Source organism: Lynx canadensis, chromosome X (assembly GCF_007474595.2).
Source record: "Lynx canadensis isolate LIC74 chromosome X, mLynCan4.pri.v2, whole genome shotgun sequence".
In the NCBI taxonomy this organism is placed as follows: domain Eukaryota; kingdom Metazoa; phylum Chordata; class Mammalia; order Carnivora; family Felidae; genus Lynx; species Lynx canadensis.
In genome coordinates this window covers 70,009,404-70,030,638 of record NC_044321.2, presented here as the reverse complement: position 1 = coordinate 70,030,638, position 21,235 = coordinate 70,009,404, and the positions used below count along the sequence as shown (strand labels likewise).

At 36.8% G+C, this 21,235-nt stretch overlaps 1 protein-coding gene across 1 annotated transcript in view; it reads right to left on the bottom strand.

Moving 5' to 3' along the window:
* DACH2 (dachshund family transcription factor 2) overlaps nucleotides 1-20,103 on the bottom strand; it is a 305,011-nt gene extending 284,908 nt beyond the window's left edge. Inside the window, exons 1-2 of the mRNA XM_032592066.1 lie at nucleotides 20,058-20,103; nucleotides 12,520-12,790 (exon numbers count right to left, since the gene is read on the bottom strand). Of these exons, the coding sequence (XP_032447957.1) occupies nucleotides 12,520-12,790; nucleotides 20,058-20,103 (317 nt within the window). The remainder of the gene's footprint in view (nucleotides 1-12,519; nucleotides 12,791-20,057) is intronic.
* Nucleotides 20,104-21,235: the final 1,132 nt, after the last annotated feature.

Genomic DNA, 21,235 nt, shown 5'->3' with positions numbered 1-21,235 from the left:
GCACTGAGCATGAAGCCTGCTTTAGATTCTTTCTCTCTCTCTGCCCTTCTCCCCTGCTCATGTTCTCTCTCTCGCTCTAAAATTTATATATATATATAATTATATATATATAAATATATATAATAATTTATATATATATTTATATATATATAAAATAATAATAAATATATATATTTATATATATATAAAGCTTCTTTTCCTATAAAGACTTAATATTTTGAAGTGGTAACTGTATTGGAACAAAATACCTACATGAGTAATGAGAAATTCAGTCGTCTCATTAAAGAGCTTGTCCTGTACAATGATTATGTCCATACAAGTGAAACATCTGGAGTAAATGGAATTGTATGCATCAAATAGCCAAAATACAGCCTGGCTGACTGAACTTTTCACATTTTAGGTCTACAAATTTATTTTCTTGTGGAATCATTCTAAGGATCTCTATTGAAAGATTGCATAAGACATATTAATAATCCAAATTTGTTTCTACATGGAATTTATTTCTGATATCTAGGTTGATTTTAATGTATTTTATGTTGCCATTTTGGCTAATGGTCTTCAATTGTAATCCTCCAAATCCAGTCACATATAACTATGCTCATGAAACCACACATGCCTGATTGGAAAGATCTGTCTATGTCTACAAAATATGGGATACAACTCTTTGTTTTACAAGTTCACTGAAGAGCTAAAATGGCAGAGTGTAGGAAGACATTAGGCTTGCCTCATCCCTGGAACATAGCTACATGAACATCAAATCATTTTGAATACCCAAAATATCAATCTAAGGACTGACCAAACAAACTGCACAACTAGAGGGAGAGAGGAATTCACCTCATGGAATGTAGGAAGTGCAGAGACATGGTTTGGGAGAGAGAGAGATTGTGGGTTCTGTGGAAGGTAAGGAGCCCTGGTTGCAAAGAAAGGTAAAAGAGAAAGAGGAGTACATAAGGGATCACACAAGGAAAACACATCCCCAGAGCTATCGACTGGTAAAATGAGAGGGGCTGATTTTCATAAGTATTTTCAACTAGTCTTGCTAAAAAACTAAAGTTTTAGAGGTCCATAGCATGGCTGGTATAAAGCCTTGAAGGTGCTACAGTGTTCCTGTAGAGAAAGCAAGCAAGTAACCTCGGGACAGGGGTCACAATCTGTGGATAACCTGAGATACACATTCCCCCTTCTTGTCGTGTATCTGAGAGAAGTGACAGTGTTTCTCTGGGCACAAAGGAGCCCTCAGGTGCCATTTCCTTGCCCCAAACCTCAGCATAGGCACAGAGACACTTGCTGAGGGTGGATAAACTGGACACTGGCTCTTTAGCGCACTTGGCTCCAAACTCCATACTCCTGCACTCTGGAGCGACCGCCCTTCTGGGTCAAACCTGCATCAATCACAGCATGGTGAGACCTTCCCCCAGAAGACCACTGCAGGTCACTGCCACACCAGGTTTCTAAAGTTTAGAGTTTTAAAACTCAGTAAGCCTGGCTGAGATAGAACAAAAAGTGTGCAAGCAAGCAATGCAGACACAGACAGTATGAAAACAGTGATCTGAAAACACTTACAACACATGAGGGGAAATTATTCCCTCTTCTGGGAGGGTTTCCCTGACAACAGCAAGCACGAACTTCCCTCTTCAGGGACAAAGGAGTTGGCTGGTACACTTCCCTCCCTCACCCCTCAGCATATACTAAGTTCAGCTAGTAGCACAGAAAAAACACAAGCTGCTTAAATTACTTACACCAAGCCCCACCAACCTGCACTCTGCTGGTACTGCTTTTCTTGGGTAAGTGTGTTTGAGAATCAGTGCAGCCGACCACTCCCCTTGAAGACCAGGACAAACCCCACATGCACCAGGTCTACTGACCATAGAGTGCTGCAAAGCTTCAGCTCTAGTGGAAATACCATCAGGGTCTCTTTTAAAAGCAGATCAGAGCACACTAGTCAAAACAAGCCAAAGTCTGGGAAAAGTCCCAAAACACACCATTGTAGGCAAGGAGAAACCTTGCAGAAGACTGACTTCAGAGATAGAGCAGCCATGACACAGAAGCAGAGTGCATACAACATACACCAGAAACACCTTCTGAAGCACCAAGCCAAGAGCATTATGTAGCCTCTTTTTCATAAGGCCATTAATCTCAGAAACAGAAAACATAACAGGCTTTCTGACACACAAAGGAAGCCAGAAATCTTGAAAAAATTCCAAGACAGAGAACTCATCTCAAAAGAAAGAACAAGAAAAGGTCACAGCCAGGGATCTAATTCAGACAGAGATAAGTAATATGCCCTATCTAGAATTTAAAGCAGCAATCATAAGGATACTAGCTGGGTTTGAGAAAAGCAAAGAAGACACCAGGGAGCCCCTTACCATAGAGGAAAAGAAGGTAAAAAACAATAAAACCATAGTGAAAAGCAAAATAATGGAGATTCAAAACTGACTGTATGTAATGAACACAAGGATAGAAGCAGCAGATGAACAAATATGTGATGTAGAAGATAGAATTATGGAAAATAAAGAAGTTGAAGAGAAGATGGAAAGAAAATCTTGGATCACAAAAGTAGACTGAGACAATTCAGTTATTTCATGGAACATAATAATATTCATATCATAACAGTCCCAGAAGAAGAAAAAGAGAGAAAAGGGTACAGGAGTTTGTAAGTATATCCAAAATTTTCCTAATCCAGGGAAGAAAACAGACATCCAAATCTAGGAAGCACAGAGAACTCCCATCAAAATCAACAAAAGCAGGCCAATATCAAGATGTATCATAAATTTGCAAAATATAGGGATGAAGAAAAAATCCTAAAAGCAGCAAGATGAAAGAAGTCCCTCAGTTACAAAAGAAGACAAATAAAATTAGCAACAGATCTATACATAGAAACTTGGCAGCAAGAAGGGAGTGGCATGATCTATTAAATGTGCTTAATGGGGAAAATGTGTAGCCAAGAATACTCTATCCAGTAAGGGTGCCATTCAGAAAAGAAAGATAAAGATTTTCCCAGACAAAAACTAAAGGAGTTCATGACCACAAACCAGCTCTGCAAGAAATACTAAGGGGACAGTTTGAGTGGGGGAAAAGACTAGAAAGGATCAGAGAAAATCTCCAGAAACAATGACAAAATAAGCAATAAAATGACAAAATAAGCAGTAAAATGAACTCTTTAAAGTTCATAAAGAGACTCTTAAGTTCATATATGTCAATAATTACTTTGAATGTAAATGGCATAAATGATTGAATCAAAAGACATAGGTTGTCAGAATGGGTGAAAAAACAAGACCCATTTATATGCTGCCTGCAAGAGACTCATTTTACACCTAAAGACACCTGCAGATAGAAACTGAGGGGATGGAGAAACATACATTATGCATATGGATATGAAATGAAAGCCACAGTAGCTATAGTTATATCAAGACAAACTACATGTTAAACAAAAGACTGTAACAAAAGGTGAAGAAGAGCATTATATGAAAATAAAGGGTGCATCTAACAAGAAGCTCTAACAATTGTAAATATTTATGCCTCCAATATGGAAGTACCCAAATATATAAAACATTTAATGGGGCTCCCGTGTGGTTCAGTCATTTAAACAATCAACTTTTGATTTTGGCTAAGGTCATCATCTCACAGTTCATGGGACCGAGCCCCACATAGGGCTCCGTGCTTACAGCAAAGAGCCGGCTTGAGAATCTCTCTCTCTGCCTCTCTCTCTGCCCAGTCCCCACTGATGCATTCTTTCTCTCAAAACCAAAGACCCCAATAAAAAAGAACTACATGCCAATATCCTTGATGAATGTAGATGCCAAAAATTCTCAATAAAATACTAGTAAATTGAATCCAACAGTATATTAAAAGAATCATTCACCATGATCAAGTGGGTTTTATTCCCAGTCTACAAAGGTGGTTCAATATTTGCATATCAATCAATGTGATGATTCACCACATTAATAAAAAAAAGGATAAAAACCATAGATCCTTTCAATAAAGGCAGAAAAAGCATTGACAAAGTACAGCACCCATTCTTGATAAAAGTCTTCAACAAAGTAGGGATAAAGGAACATACTTCAACATCATAAAGGCCATATATGAAACATCCACAGCTAATATAACCCTCAGTGGAGATAAACTGAGAGTTTTCCCTCTACACTCAGGAACAACACAGGAATATCCACTCTCATCACTGTTATTTAACATAGCACTGGAAGACCTAACCTCAGCAATCAGAAACTAAAAACAAATAAAAGGCATCCAAATTGGCAAGGAAGAAGACAAAATTTCACCATTTGCAGATGACATGATACTCTGTAGAAAACATAGACTCTCCTCTGCCTCTTCAATCCAAGCTGTTGTTATGCTAAGTGAAATAAGCCATACAGAGAAAGACAGATACCACATGTGTTGACTCTTATGTGGATCCTGAGAAAATTAACAGGAACCCATGGGGGAGGGGAAGGAAAAAAAAAGAGGTTAGACTGAGAGAGAGCCAAAGCATAAGAGACTCTTAAAAACTGAGAACAAACTGAGGGCTGATGGGGGGTGGGAGGGAGGGGAGGGTGGGTAATGGGTATTGAGGAGGGCACCTTTTGGGATGAGCACTGGGTGTTGTATGGAAACCAATTGGACAATAAATTTCATATATTTAAAAAAAAAAGAAAAAAAAAGAAATCATAGACTCTACCAAAAAAAAAAAAAAAAAAAAAAAAAAAAAAAAAAAAGGTTACCAGGACTGATAAATGAATTCACCAAAGTCTCGGGATACAAAATCAACATACAGACATCTGTTGCTTTTCTATACATCAACAACGAAGCAGGAGAAAGAAAAATCAAGGAATCCATATCATTTTCAATTGCACCAAAAACCATAAGATACTTAGGAATAAAACCTAATCAAGGAGTAAAAGATCTGTATTCTGAAAACTACAGAACACTGATGAAAGAAACTTAAGATGACACAAAGAAATGTAAAAACATTCCATGTTCAATGGATTGGAAGAACAAATGCTATTAAAATGTCTATACTACCTACAACAATCTATGCATTTAATGCAATCCTTATCAAAATACCAGCAGAATTATTCACAAAGCTAGAATAAAACATCCTAAACTTTGTATGGAACCACAAGACCCTGAAAAGCCAAAGCAATCTTGAAAAAGAAAAGCAAAGCTGTAAGCATCACAACATGGGACTTCTTCTATTTATGTTACAAAGCTGTAGTGATCAAGACCATGTGGTACTGGCACAGAAACACATGCATAGAACTATGGAACAGAGTAGAAAATCCAGAAATGGACCCACAAGTATATGGTTAATGAATCTTCAACAAAACAGGGAAGAGTGTCCAATGGAAAAAAAAGAGTCTCTTCAGAAAATGGTGTTGGGGAAACTTCACAGCGACATGCAGAAGAATGAAACTGAACAGCTCTCTTACAACATATACAAAAATAAATTTAAAATGTATTAAAGACCAAATTTGTGATAAGACACCATCAAAGTCCTAGAGGAGAACACAGGCAGTAGCCTCTTTGACATTGGCTTCAGCAACGTCTTACTAGATACATCTCCTGGAGCAAGGGAAACAAAAGCCAAAATATACTATTGGTACTTCATTAAGATAAAAATCTTCCACACAGTTAAGGAAAAAATCAACAAAACTAAAAGATAACCTATGGAATGAGAGAAGATATTTCCAAATGACATATCTGATAAAGAGTTAGTATCCAAAATCTATAAAGACCTTATCAAACTCAACACCTAAAAACCAAATAATGAAGTTAAGAAATGGATAGAAGACATGAACAGACATTTTTTCAGAGAAGACATCCAGATGGCCAACTGACACATGAAAAGATGCTCAACATCACTCATCATCAGAGTAATACAAATCAAAATTACAATGAGATGTTACCTCATAGCAGTAAGAATGGCCAAAAAGAACACCACAGGAAACAACAGATTTGACGATGATGTGGAGAAGGGGGAACTCTGTTACACTGTTGGTAGGAATACAAACTGGTGCAGCCACTCTGGAAAACATTATGGGGGTTCTCCAAAAAGTTAAAAATAGAGCTACCCTATGACCCAGCAATTGCACTACTAGGTATTTACTTAAAGGGTAAAAAATAATGATTCAAAGGGATACATGCACCCTTATGTTTATAGCAGCCTTACCAACAATAGCTAAAATATGGAAAGAGCCCAGATTTCCATGGACTGATAAATGGATAAAGAAGATGTGGTATATATATACACAATGCAGTATTACACAGCCATCAAAAACATTGAAAGGTTGCCATTTGCAATTACATTTATGGAACTAGAGTATTATGCTAAGTAAAATAACTCAGTCAGAGAAAGACTAATACCTATGTTTATTCATATGTAGAATTTAAAAAAAAATAGATGAACATAGAGGGAAAAAAGAGAGAAAGGCAAACCATAAAGACTCTTTTTTTTAATTTTTTTTAATGTTTATTTATTTTTGAGAGAGAGAGAGACATAGACAGCGCACAAGTGGGAAGGGGCATAGAGAGAGGGAGACACAGAATCCAAAGCAGACTCCAGGCTCTGAGCTGTCAGCACAGAGCCCGATGTGGGGCTCGAACCCACAAACCATGAGATCATGACCTGAGCTGAAGTCAGACGCTCAACCAACTGAGCCACTCAGGCACCCCAACAGACTCTTAACTATAGAGAACAAACTGAGTGTTACTGAAGGGGAGGTGGATGGGGGGATGGGTTAAATGGGAGATGGGTATTAAGGAGGGTACTTGTAATGAGCCCTGGGTGTTGTATGTAAGTGGTGAATCACTGAACTTCACACCTGACACTACTATTACAGTGTATTTTTTATTAATTGGAATTTAAATAAAAATTTGAAGAAAAATAAATAAATAAAGTCCAGCAATGTTAAGATTCTAGTGTTTACAGCATAACATTACTCATTAAATTTACTGTCTCACTGGGGAAGTAGTTCATCCTGAAGAAAATGAAAATGTGATACAATTTATATAAAAAAGAGTAATCCAGTTATTCTCAATCCTACATCAGAATTACCCATAAGTCTTTTAAAAATTACAACTGCATAGGCCTTACTCCAGACCTACTAAATAAAAGGAAGGTGAGTGTTAAGCCACAGGAAATTATAGGATCTAACCAGCAAACAGTCACCTCAAACCCAGATAACTCAAAGGAACTGAAATCTCTATGTTTGGTCTGATTCTACTAGAAATGATCAAACTTGACCTAAGTCTAGTGCTAGTTACCATAATTATATTTCTTGGTATTATTATTCCAATATAGTCAGATAGTCTGACTATTCCTATTTTTTTATTTTTAAATTTTTTTAATGTTTATTTATTTTTGAGAGAGCCGGAGACAGAATGCAAGTGGGTTAGGGGCAGAGAGAGAGGGAGACACAGAATCTGAAGCAGGCTCCAGGCTCTGAGCTGTCAGCACAGAGCCTGACGCAGGGCTCGAACTCACCAGCCGTGAGATCATGACCTGAGCTGAAGTCGGACGCTCAACTGACTGAGCCACCCAGGCGCCCCTGACTATTCCTATTTTTGAAAGCTGTCTCCTGTATTGCTTCCACATTATGTGACCAATTATGGCACATAGCTCTAGGATTCACAAATGCCTACAGCACAGGGATCAGTAATGGAAGTTTACCCTTTTTCCTTTTGCTATGACATTCTGCAAAATTAACCGGGCCTTGGTTTGTTTTTAGAATGAGACATACAATATTTTGCTTACATTGAGTTGGATGTTGACCCCACAAGGCAGGAAGGAGATGTTTGTACGTGTTTTTTTTTTCTACTTAGGAAACAAGGAGAAAAACAACTTGTCTTCATTTTACAATGTACATAATGTGGGTGTTCTGAAATTAAAAATAATGGAGGAGAAATAAATTGCAAAATGAATAAAATGAATAAGAACACATGGATGCACTCTGTAACTATGTCCAAATGGTGGCAGGCAAAAAGAGCTTAAGATTCCTTCTAAGGTGTACTTTGAATTCCTGGCTTTGATTACATAACTTTTTTCTTAAATAAACATTACTGACAGTGTAAATATCTTTGTTGACCAAAAGCGTTATTTTCGAGTAACTTTCTGGTCTATTTTTTTTTAAGGACTCATGCAAACCATAGTAAGCATACATTCTACATAATTATAAAGAATACATTTAGAGAGACTTTCAAATTCCATTAACAGAAGAGTTTTCTTCTAACAACAAGAAAATATTTTTCCAACATTATTGCACAACAATGAGCATCTGGCATTTGGGAAGAGGCTATATAAGTATATTTATTTGGGAAAAAAATAAGTCATAAAAAAAGTGAAAGCAGTTTAGCCTAAAATGTAATTTATGAGGCAACGTCATTTGTAATCCTTACCATCCATATTGTCCAATGTTACTTTCTCATGCTGATTCAGGATTCGTTCTTCCATAAATGTTCAGTTAAATTCTTATTAAACTTAAAAATGAGAACATTGGAGATTTTTTTTATGATGCTACTCTGAAAAGGATTCAAATCTGTACCATCAATCAACTTTTCACGAGTATCTACTAGAGACCAGATCCAATGTCACATAATCTGAATAAGGGGCAACAGGAAATATAAGACATTAATTCTGTCCTCACACGCTTTGGAAATGAAAGACATGAGTTCATGAAAATATATCTAACAATACAAGAAATATAACATTAAACCTAAATGCAGGTCATTCAGTTCTATGCAGATTCAAAGTAAGAAGATATAATATGAGAGTAGATAGATAAAAATGTAGTGCTGACAACGCTGACTCCACCTTTGGCCCTGCAACTTGTTCCTGCCTGTGCAATGACCTCCCTCAGGGCTATATGTTCCAGAACCCATGGAGGTTAATTTATGCCCACCAGGATGTGGGAAGGCTTGTTCTGATCTTCCCTAAAGTGATACACAGAAGTTTCCGTTTAATTAATTAGTGGAGATGACTGATGCACAGGTGGCACCGCTTTAGGGAACTACACTCTGACCTCACTACAATGTCCTCACTGTATGCTATGGATTGGGTTCTGGACTTGGTGGAGAATAGTTGTGTGGTACCCGGGTTTTTTGTCAGCCCAATCCCTACCAACCTCCCTCCCCAGTAAGTTACCCTGAATAAAATTCTGAATAAACATTATGGAGTAGCATTATTCATTTTTCTTTTTGGTTTTAAAATGCCTTCTTAGTCAAGAGGACACTAAGTGCCTTCTTAGTCAAGAGGATACTTCACTGGCTTTCTGCCACCTTCTAATACTGCATTACTGGCTATACCCACTAACTGACTGCCATATGGAGATGTGCTTGCATCAGCAAGATGTGATATAAGTTGAATGTACTTCATTAATGTACATCCTCTGCAGCTTTGGATAATAAATTATATAATGTTATTGAATATTTAGTATGTATTAATAATTCTTCTAAATTCTTTATTTGGACTTATTTAATACTCTTAACACAGTAAAGTATGTATAAAATACTCTTTACAATGTTAAGTATGTGATATTATTGTCATGCTTATTTTACAGTTCAGAAAGTTGTGGCTCAAGAGATATAAGTGACTTTCCCAAGTCATACAGCTATTACGTTGGGGAACTAAAATTAGACACCAGCAATGTGATTCTAGGTCCAGACGTCGATTCACTACTTTATGCTACCACAAGAGTCAAAGACTTTAAAGAATCTTAGAAAGTTAAAGCTGTAAGGAATCTTAGAGTGTCGTTCATGCAAATTCATTCTTGTACACATAGGGAAACAAAAGCCCAAAGAGGTGAAATGTCTTCTCTATCTATGATCACAGCTAGTAGAAGAGAAACCAGGATTGTAACCCATGCTTACTGATTTCCAATGCATAACTTTTTCTGTAATAATCATTATAATCCCTTTCAAGATTTCTCCTTTACTTCATTTTTCTGACTTGGACTACTGAAATAGTAGGAGACAGAAATATCGTGGCAGGGTTTGTCTCATCCCACAAAAACAACTAGATGACTGTCGAATCATCCTGAATATCCCAGAAATTTAACTGAAGAGTGAGAGAACAAACTCCAAAACAAAAAGGGAGAGAAGAGGCCACAACAAAGCAAATAGAAATTGCAGAGACATGGTTTAGGGGAGAAAAGGAGCTGTGGTAACAGGAAAGGGCAAGGGAAAGAGAGAGAGGAGCACACAGGAGATCACACAATGATAAGATTCTCCCAAAGCTGTTGGCTTGGGAAATGAGGACAGAATTTCATGAGTTCTTATAACCAGCAAGGCCTAAAGCCTGGAGTTTTAAAGGTCAATGGGGTTGGCTGGGATAGACCCTGGAGGGCACTACCCTATTACTAAGACAAGGAAACAACTCAGGGGAAGACATCATGGAAACAGCAATCTGAAAAACACCTGTGGCACACAGAGGGGAGATAATTCACTCTTCTTGAGCATGTCCCTGAGAGGCAGCATTCATTGAGACTCCTCTCCTTAAAGAAATGAGCTGGCTGGAGCCATTTTTCTCCCACCCCCGGTAAGCATAAAAGAAACACCTCCTGGAATCAGCACACCACCAACACTGACTGTATAACTTCTTTAAACCAAGCCCAAGCCCCATGCCCTGCACTCTGATGGGACTGTACTTCTTAGTCAAGATTGTTGCAGTTCCAGCCTGGAGGGCCCCTGACCCAGAAGATCAGCAAAAACCCTGCCCACACCACCTCTCCCAGAGAGTTCTGCTGGGCGTCAGCACTGGTGGAGGTGGTCACAGGTCTCATTTCACAAGCAGATCATAGCATATCTAGTTAAAACTCACCACATTCAGGCAAGGGATCAAACAGTGCCTGCAGCAGGCAAGAGGAGCTTTTGCAGAAAACTAGCCTGAAGAATAGAGTAGCCAAAACACAGCAGCAGAGGGCATGCAACACACAATGGAGGCACTCCATGAAGTGCCAGGTCCTGGGCACTACATGACCTCTTCTTCATAGGCCCATTAATTTCAGGAGCAGGAGACACAACTGGATTTTCTAACACAGAGAACAAGGCACAGACTTAACACAAAATGCAAAGATGGAATAATTTTATCCAAAATGAAAGAATAAGATAAGGTCATAGCCAGAGATCTAAGTAAAACAGATATAACTAACATTCCTGATGGAGAATTTGAAGCAACGATCATAAGGATACTCCCTGGGATTGAGAAAAGAATAGAAGACATCAGTGACACCCTTACCACAGAGATAAAAGAGTTAAAAAAGAACACATCAGAGATGAAGAATGCAATAAACAGGATTATAAATTATATTGATGAAATGGACAGCAGACTGGAAGAAGCAGATTAATTGGTGACCCATTAAAATAATGGAAAATAATGAAGCTGATCAAAAAAGACATAACATAGAACTATAGAACATGAGAATAGACTTAGGGAACTCAGCGACTCATTCAAAACCTAATAACATCTCTATTATAAGATTCCCAGAAGAAAAAGAGAGAGAAAAGGGGCAGAAACTTTATTTCAAGAAATACTAACAGAAAACTTCCCTAATTTGGAGATGGAAACAGACATTCAGATGCAGGAGGCACAGAGAACTCCCACCAAAATCAACAAAAGCAGTCCAACACCAAAATATATTGTAATTAAATTTGCAAAATATAGCAATAAAGAAAAAAAATCCTAAAAGCAGCAATACAAAATAGTCCTTAACTTACAGGGGAAAACCCATAAGGCTAGCTAGAGATTTCTCCACAGACACTAGGCAAGCCAGAAGAAAGTGACATGATATATTCAAAGCGCTGAATGGGAAAAAATATGCAGCCAAGACTATTCTATCAAGCAAGGCTATAATTCAGAGCAGAGGGAGAGATAAAGAATTTCCCAGATGAACAAAAACTAAAGGAATTCATGGCCTAAACCAGTCCTCGAAGAAATCTCAACCCTCGAACATAGCTAGATAAATAGCCAATCATTCTCAATACCCAATAAATCAATCTCAGGACTAAAAGAATAAACTGCACTACTAGAGGGAGGAAAGAGGCCACATCATGGAAGGTAGGAGGTATGGAGACATGATTTAGGGAAGGAATGGATTGCAGGTGCTGTGGAGGGGAAGGAACCATGATCATTAAGAGAAGGATGAGAAAGAGACAAAGAAATGAGTGCACAGGAGATCACATAAGGAAAACAATTCCACAAAAGCATTGACTGAGAGAGGTGCTGATTATTGTGAGTTTTTACAATAAGCAGAGCTCAAAGACTGGAGTTTTAGAAGTCTACTGTGTGGCTGATGTGGATCCCTGAGGGTGATGAGTGCTCCTGTGGAGTAGATGGGCAGATAGCCTGGGGAGAAGATGGTGTGATCTGATGATTTCTTGGAAAACAGTGAGTGAGATTTCCCCCAGTCTTGGAGCACATCTGGTAAGGGTGACATTTCATCTCTGGGAACAAAAGCCCTGGTGGGAGTTTTTACCACCCTCCCCTGCCCATCAGCATAGGCACAGAGACACCTGTTAAGGGCTGCTAACCTGGACACCAGCTTTTTGCTACACTTTACACCAAATTCCATACCCCTGTGCTGTGGTGCAACTGCCCTTCTGGGACAAATCTGTAGCACTCCCAACATGGTGAGACCTCCCCTCAGAGAACCAGCATGGGTCCCTGGCATGCCAGATCCCTGAAGTTTGGAGTTTAAAAACTCAGCTTGCCTGGGATAGAACACAGATGCACAGTACTGTAGTACTGGATTAACAGAAGGCCTGGATCCACACAGGGTGAAGGCAGCTATCTGAGGAACGCCTGGACACGTGAGGGGAGATTATTCTTATGGGAGGGCTTCCAAGACATCAGTGGGCACAAATTCCCCTCTCCAGGTAAAAAGGAAGGTGTTGGTGCCCTTTCTCTCCCCTCACCACTCAGCATTTTCTAACTTCAGTAAGTAAGATAGCACCAATAGTGGTCACCTGAACTGTTTACACCAAGCCCAGCCTCCCTGCACTCTGCAGGTGCTGCTTTTTGTGGGCAAATGTGCCTGAAAAACAGGTATTGGGGCCCCTCCCCCCAGCACACACCACATATACTGATGTAGAGTGCTGCAAAACTTCAGCTCTAGTGGAAATGCCATCAGGTCTCTTTTAAAAGCACAGCAGAGCACACCTGGTTAAAACTTGCCACACTCTGGCCAAGGTCCAAACACTCCACACTGTAGGCAAAAATAACTGCATAGGACTGATCTGAGGGAAAGAGCAGCCAAAACCCAGCCATAGAATGCACACAACATACACTAGAGACACTTCCTGAAGCAGCAGGCCCTTGAAAGTATATGACCTCTTCTTCATAAAATCATTACTCTCAGGAGCAGGAAACATAACAGGCTTTCATAAGATAGAGAATAAGACAGAGACCTAGAAAAAAACCGCCAAGATGGAGGAATTCATCCCAAAAGAAAGAACAAGAAAAGATCAAAGCCAGGTACCTGATCAAAACAGACATAAATAATATGCCTTATCCAGAAATTAAAGCAATAATCACAAAGAAACCATCTGGGCTTAAGAAAAGCATAGAGAAAATCAGAGAGTCCCTTACTACAGAGATAAAACAACAAAAAACCAATTCGTCCATAGTGAGAAATACAATAACCATGATTCAAAACTGACTGGATGTAATGAATGCAAGGATGGAAGAAGAAGACGAACAAATAAGTGATGTAGAAGATAGAATTATGGAAAATAATGATGTTTAAAAGAAGAACAACAAAAAAATATTCGATCATGAAAGTAGACTTAAGGAACTCAGTGATTTCATGAAATGTAATAACATTTTAATCATAGGAGTCCCAGAAGAAGAAAACAGAGGAAAGGAGACAAGAGGTTTAGTTGAGAAAATTATAGCTAAAAACTTCTCTAATATGGGGAAAGAAACAGACATCCATCCAGGAAGCACAGAAATCTCCCATCAAAATCAGGAAAAGCAGGCCAATATCAAGACATATCATAGTTAAATATGCAAAATAAAGAGATAAAAATGTTAAAAGAAGCAAGACATAATAAATCCATAACTTACAAGGGAAGACAAATAAGGTTAGCAGCCAATCATTCCACAGAAACTTGGCAAACAAGAAGGGAGTGGTATAATATATTAAACATGGTGAATGGGGGAAATATGAAGCCAAGAATACTCTATCCAGCAAGGTTATCATTCAGAATAGAAGGAGAGATAGAGATTCCCAACAAACAAAAACTGAAGGAGTTTGTGACCACTAAAACAGCCTTGCAAGAAATATTTAAGGAGACTCTATGAGTGGGAAAGAAAGGGAAAAGTGACAAAGACTAAAAAAGAACAGAGAAAATCGCCAAAAACAAACAAGCAAAAAAAAAGTAATACAATGAAAATAATTTCATGTCTATTAATAATTATTCTGAATGTAAGTGGACTAAATACTCCAACAAAAGATATAGGGGGTGAGAATGGATTAACAACAACAACAACAACAACAACAACAACAACAAACAAGACCAATCTATATGCTACCTGCAAGAGATTTATTTTAGATGCAATGATATCTCCAGATTAAAAGTGAGGGGATGGAGAACAATTTACTATGCAAATGGGCATCAAAAGAAAGCAGCGGCAGCAATACTTATATAACACAAACTAGATTTTAAACCAATGACTGTACCAAGAGATGAAGAAGGGTACTATATCATAATAAAAGTGTCTATGGAACAGGAAGATCTAACAATTTTAAATATTTATGCCATCAACATGATAACACTCAAATATATAAAATAATTAATAACAAACATAAAGGATCTCATTGATAATAATACCATAATAGTAGAAGACTTAAATACCCCACTTACAGGAATGGTCAGATCATCTAAGCAGAAAATCAACAAAGAAACAATAGCTTTCAATGACATCCTGGACCAGATGGACTTAACAGATATATTCAGAACACTTCATCTTAAAACAGCAGAATACACTTTCTTTTCCAGTGCACATGGGACATTCTTCAGAATAGATCACATACTAGGTCACAAATCAGGCCTCAACAGGTACAAATATTTTGAAATCACACCATGCATATTTTCTGACCACAACACTATGAAAATTGAAGTCAATTACAAGAAAAAATTTGGAAAGACTACACATATATAGAGGTTAAAGAACATCCTATTAAACAATGAATGGATCAACAAATAAAGAAGAAATTTAAAAAATACATGGAAAAAATGAAAATGAAAACATGACAATCTGAAACATTTGGGATGCAGGAAATGCAGTCATAAGAGGGAAGTATGTACAAATACAGGTCTACCTCAAGAAGCAAGAAAAAAGTTCCAATAGGCAACTTAATGTTACATCTGAAAGTACTAGAAAAAGAACAGCAAATGAAGGCTAATGCCAGCAGAAGGGAAATAATAAAGATTAGAGTGGAAAACAAATGATACAGAAACAAACATACAAACAAAAACAGTAGAACAGATACATGAAACCAGGAGCTGGTTCTTTGAAAGAAGAGTAAAATTTATAAATTCATTAATAAAATCACAAATGAGAGAGGAGACATCACAACCAGCACCACAGAAATATAAACAATTATAAGGGAATATTATGAAAAATTATATGTCAAAAAATTGGGCAATATGGAAGAATTGTAAAAATTCCTAGAAACATATACACTACCAAGACTGAAACAAGAAGAAATCAAAAACCTAAAGAGAACGATAACAAGCAAAGAATTTACATCAGTAATAAAAAATCTCCCAAGAAACAAAAGTCCAGGACCAGATGGCTTCCCAGGGGAAATTCTACCAAACATTTAAAGAAAAGTTAATACCTGTCCTTCTCAAACTATTCCAAAAAATAGAAGGAAAACTTACCAAATAATTCTATGAGGCCAGCAATACCTTGATGCCAAAACCAGACAAAAACCCCACTAAAAGAGAGAATAACAAGCCAATATCCTTCATGAACACGGATACAAAAATTCTCAACAAAATACTAGTAAATCAAATCAAACAGTACATTGAAAGAATCATAAACCTCAGTCAAGTGAGATATATTCCTGGGCTGCAACGGTGGTTCAATATTTGCAAATCAATCAAAGTGATACATCACATTAATGAAAGAAATGATAAGAGCCATATGATCCTCTCAATAGATACAGAAATAGCATTTCACACAGCAAAGGATCCATTCTTGATAAAAAACCCTCAACAAGGTAGGGGAGAAAGGAACATATCTCAATATCATAAAGGCATAATATGAAAGAACCACAGCTAATATAATCCTCAATAGTGAAAACCTGAGAGCTTTCCTCCAAGGTCGGGAACAAGACAGGGATGTCCACTCTCACTAATGTTATTCAACAAAGTACTAGAAGTCCTAGCCTCTGAAATCAGACAGCATAAATAAATAAATAAATAAATGGCATTCAAATCAGCAAGGAGGAAGTCAAATGTTCACTATTTGCAAATTAAATGATACTCTATATTTTAAAAATCTATCAAAAAATTGCTAGAACTGATACACAAATTCATTAAAGTTGCAGGATACAAAATCACTGTACAGACATCAGTTGCATTTCTATACACCTGTAATGAAGCAGCAGAAAAAGAAATCAAGGAATCTATCCCATTTACAATTGCGCCAAACACCTTAAGATACCTAGGAATAAACCTAACCAAAGACGTGAAAGACCTATATTCTGAAAACTATAAAACACTGATGAAATAAATTGAAGAGGACACAAAGAAATAGAAAGTCATTTCATACTTATGAATTGGAAAAACACATATTGTTAAAATGTCTGTACTACCCAAAAACAATCTAGGCATTAAATGCAATCTTTACCAAAATGCCACCAGTATTTTTCACAGACCTAGAACAATAATTTTAAAATTTGTATGGAACCACAAAAGACCCTGAATAGCAAAAGCAAAATTGAAAAGGAAAAGCAAAGCTGAAGGCCTCACAATTCCAACTTCAAACTATATTACAAAGCTGTGGTGATTCAAACAGTATGGTACTGATGCAAAAATAAACACATAGATTAATAGGACAGAATAGAAAAATCAGAAATAGACCCTCAATTCTATGGTCAGTGAATCTTTAACAAAGCGGGAAAGAATATCCAATGGAAAAAAGAGTCTCTTCAACAAATGGTGTTGGGAAAACTGCACAGCAACATGCAAAAGAATGAAACTGAACCACTTTTTTATACCAAACACAAAAATAAATTCAAAATATACTAAAGACTAAGTGTGATTTCTGAAACCAGTAAAATCCTAGAGGAGAACACAGGCAGCAAATTCTTTGACATTGGCCATAGCAACTTCTTTGTAGATATGTCTCCTGAGGCAAGGGAAACAAAAGTAAAAATAAACTTTTCAGGCTCCACCAAAATAAAAAGGTTCTGGACAATGAAGAAAACAATAAAAAAACTGAAAGGCAACCTATGGAATGGAAGAAGATATTTGCAAATGACATATCTGATAAAGGGTAAGTATCCAAAATATATAAAAAAAAAATTTAAAACTCAACACCCTAAGCAAGAATAATCCAATTAAAAATGGGCAAAAGATAGGGGCACCTGGGTGGCTCAGTTGGTTAAGCATCTGACTCTTCATATTGGTTCAGGCCATGATCTCATGGTTCATGAAATTGAGCCCTGCATTGTGCTCTGCACTGATAGTGTGGAATTGACTTGGGATTCTCTCTCTCCCTCTCTCTCTGCCCCTCCCCTGCTTGTTCTCTCTCTCTCTCTCTCTCTCTCTCTCTCAAAATAAATAAATGAACATTAATTTTTTTAAAGAGCAGAAGATATTAACAGAACTTTTTCCCAGTAAACACCCAGATGGCCAACAGACACATGACAAGATGCTCAACATCACTCATCATCAGGAAAATACAAATAAAAACTACAATGAGATATCACTTTATACTTTTCAGAATGGCTAAAATTACTAATATATGAACAACAGATTTGTATATGATGCAGAGAAAGGGGAACATTCTTACACTCTTAATGGAGTGGAAATGCAAACTGGTGCAGCCACTTTGGAAACCAGTATGGAGGTTCCTCAAAAAGTTAAAAATCGAACTACCTTAGGACCTAACAATTGCACTACTAGGTATTTACCCAAAGGATACAAAAATACTGATTCAAAGGGGCACATGCACTCTGATGTTTATAGCAGCATTATCTGCTATAGTCAAAGTATGGAAAGATCCCAAATGTCCATTGACTGATGAATGGAAAAAAGAAGCTGTGGCATATAATAATTATATATAATAAATTATTTATTAATTATATATACATATATATATAATGAGATATTATTCACTATCAAAAAGAATGAATTCTTGCCATTTGCAATGATGTGGATGGAGCTAGAGTGTATTTTGTTAAGGGAAACAAGCCAGCCAGAGAAAAAGAAATACCATATGTTTTCACTCATATGTGGAATTTAAGAAACAAAACAAATGAAGGTAAAAAAGTCAAAGAAAAGGAGGCAAACCATAAGTATTCTTAACTATAGAGTACAAACTGAGGGTTGCTGGAGGGGAGGTGGGCAGGGGCAGGGGCTAAATGGGTAATGAGTATTAAGGAGGGCACTTGTTGGAATAAGGATTAGATGTTATAAGTAATGAATAACTAAGTTCTCCTGAAATCAATGTTGCACTGTTTGTTAACTAACTAGAATTTAAATAAAAACTGGAAACAACAGCAACCAAAAAGAAACAAGTGCTAGTGAGGATGTGGAGAAAAAGGAACCCTCTTGCACTGTTGGTGGGAATGCAAACTGGTGCAGCCAATCTGGAAAACTGTATGGAAGCTCCTCAAAAAGTTAAAAAAATAGGACTTCCCTGTGATTCACCAATTGCACTCCCAGGTATTTACCCAAAAAATACACAAATACACAAAGGGATATATGCACCCCAATATTTATCGCAGCATTATCTACGTTAGCCAAATTATGGAAACAGCTCATGTGTACATTGATTGATGAATGATAAAGACTATTTAATGGGAATATTACTTCCCATTAAAAATGAAATCTTGCCATTTACAGTAACATGGATGGGGCTAGAGAGGATAATAGTAAGCAAAAAATTCAGTCAGAGAAACAAATACTATATGATTTCACTCATATGTGGAGTTTACAAAACAAAACAAAAAAGCAAATGGAAGAAAAATAAGAGAAAGAGAAAAAAAACAGATTCCTAATTATACAGAAAAATCTTAGGTTTACTAGATGAGAGATGGGTGAGGGCATGGCCTAAATAGGTGATGGGGATTTAGTAATATACTTGTGATGAGCACCAGGTGTTGTATAGAAGGGTTTTATCACTATATTGTACACCTGAAACTAATATTACACTGTAAGTTAACGAACAGGCATTTAAATAATAACTTACCAAAGAAAGATATCGAAGCAACCCAAGTGTCCATCAATAGATGAACAAAGAAGTTATGTTAATGGAATGTCACTCAGCCATATTAAAGAATGAAATCTTGTCATTTGCCACAACCAACCACAATGGATGGTTCTATAGGACATAATGCTAAGTAAAATAAGTTGGTTAGAGACAAATAACATGATTTCACTCACATGTGGCAATTAAGAATAAAAACAAATGTACAAATAAAGAAAAAAGGGAGACAAACAAATAAACCAGATTTTTAAATATAGAGAACAAACTGGTGGTTGCCAGAGGGGAGGTGGGAGGGTCTGGGTAGAGTAAATAAAGAAGATTAATAATGTATTTATCTTGATGAGCACTGAGAAGAATATAGAATTGTTGAATCATTACATTGTATGCCTGAAACAAACATAACACTATGTTAATTATATTTGAAGTTTAAAAAATACCCATTAAAATTAGGTATCCATACATTCTTTTCTCTACAGAGAAGAAACTAGAAAATTTAGTCCCACACTTCTCCAGGGCAAACTCTTCCATTAGGATCAGAGAAGAGATAGGCCTTCCTGGTAAAAATGAGGTTATAATAGGAACAGTGGAAATAAATAATAACAGTAAGTTGCATAGGGCTTACCAAGTTCCAGGCACACTTCTAAGTGCTTTATATTCAGTACCCTCATTCTGGCAAAAATCCTGAAGCTTAGACACAATTAAATAATCTTCCCAAGGTCACAAAACAGGTAGTGACAGAGCTGGGATTTAGAATCTATAAAGTATGATTCCAGAGTTTATGCAATTAAGCACTACAATGATACATTAGAAGATACATAGAAGATACCTTAGAAGAAATACATATTTGGGACACCTGGGTGGCTCAGTTGGTTAAGGGACTGACTTCAGCTCAGGTCATGATCTCACCGTTTGTGAGTTCGAGCCCCACATTGGGATCTGTGCTGACAGCTCAGAGCCTGGAGCCTACTTCAGATTCTATGCCTCTCCCTCTCTCTACCCTTCCCCTGCTCATGCTCTGTGTCTCTCTGTCTCTCAATAATAAATAAATGTTAAAAATTTTTAAAAAAGAAGAAATACATATTCAAGTGAAGAGTTATAGGTAGTCATTTTTCATGTAGTCAAAAAATAAGCTTTTTAATGTAAATTATAAGAAAGCAAATATATAGGAAAAAAAGTAATACTAGGCAAAGCCCATAACTGGTCAAGATTTTTATGTATTTATTGCTTATGGACAATGTGATTTACTATAAAGTGTGAATATTTTAAAACAACGATACTTACAGCATACTCTAGATAGATCAATAATTAATACATGTTAATGTTAATTTATAGCTGATCACATAGAAAGATTAGGTGGATAAAATGCTCATAAATTTCAAAGATTTTTATTAGCTTCTTTTTATTCTAATCTGCATATTACGTAAGGTTCAAAATACTATTATCAGAACTTAAAACTACACACATACACAGCTGCATCTATACACACTACATATTTAAGAGCAAAGGGGGACTGACAGCTCTATCTCCATCAATTCTTTATTTTAGCCAGTTTGAAGGTAATAATATGTAGAATGTCATATACAATATTAATGTCCCAACAACATGTACTAAGAAATGTCATCTATAGTTACCATTGTTCAACTTGGGATACTAAAATATATGGTAGTATCTGAAATATGTTTAAGAATTATATTTGAAGTATACGACACTAATTTTCAAACCACATATTTTTTTTCTATCATATATGACAAGCTGCAGACATTGTAATACAACAGAAGTGCTTTTATAATTAAAGATAAA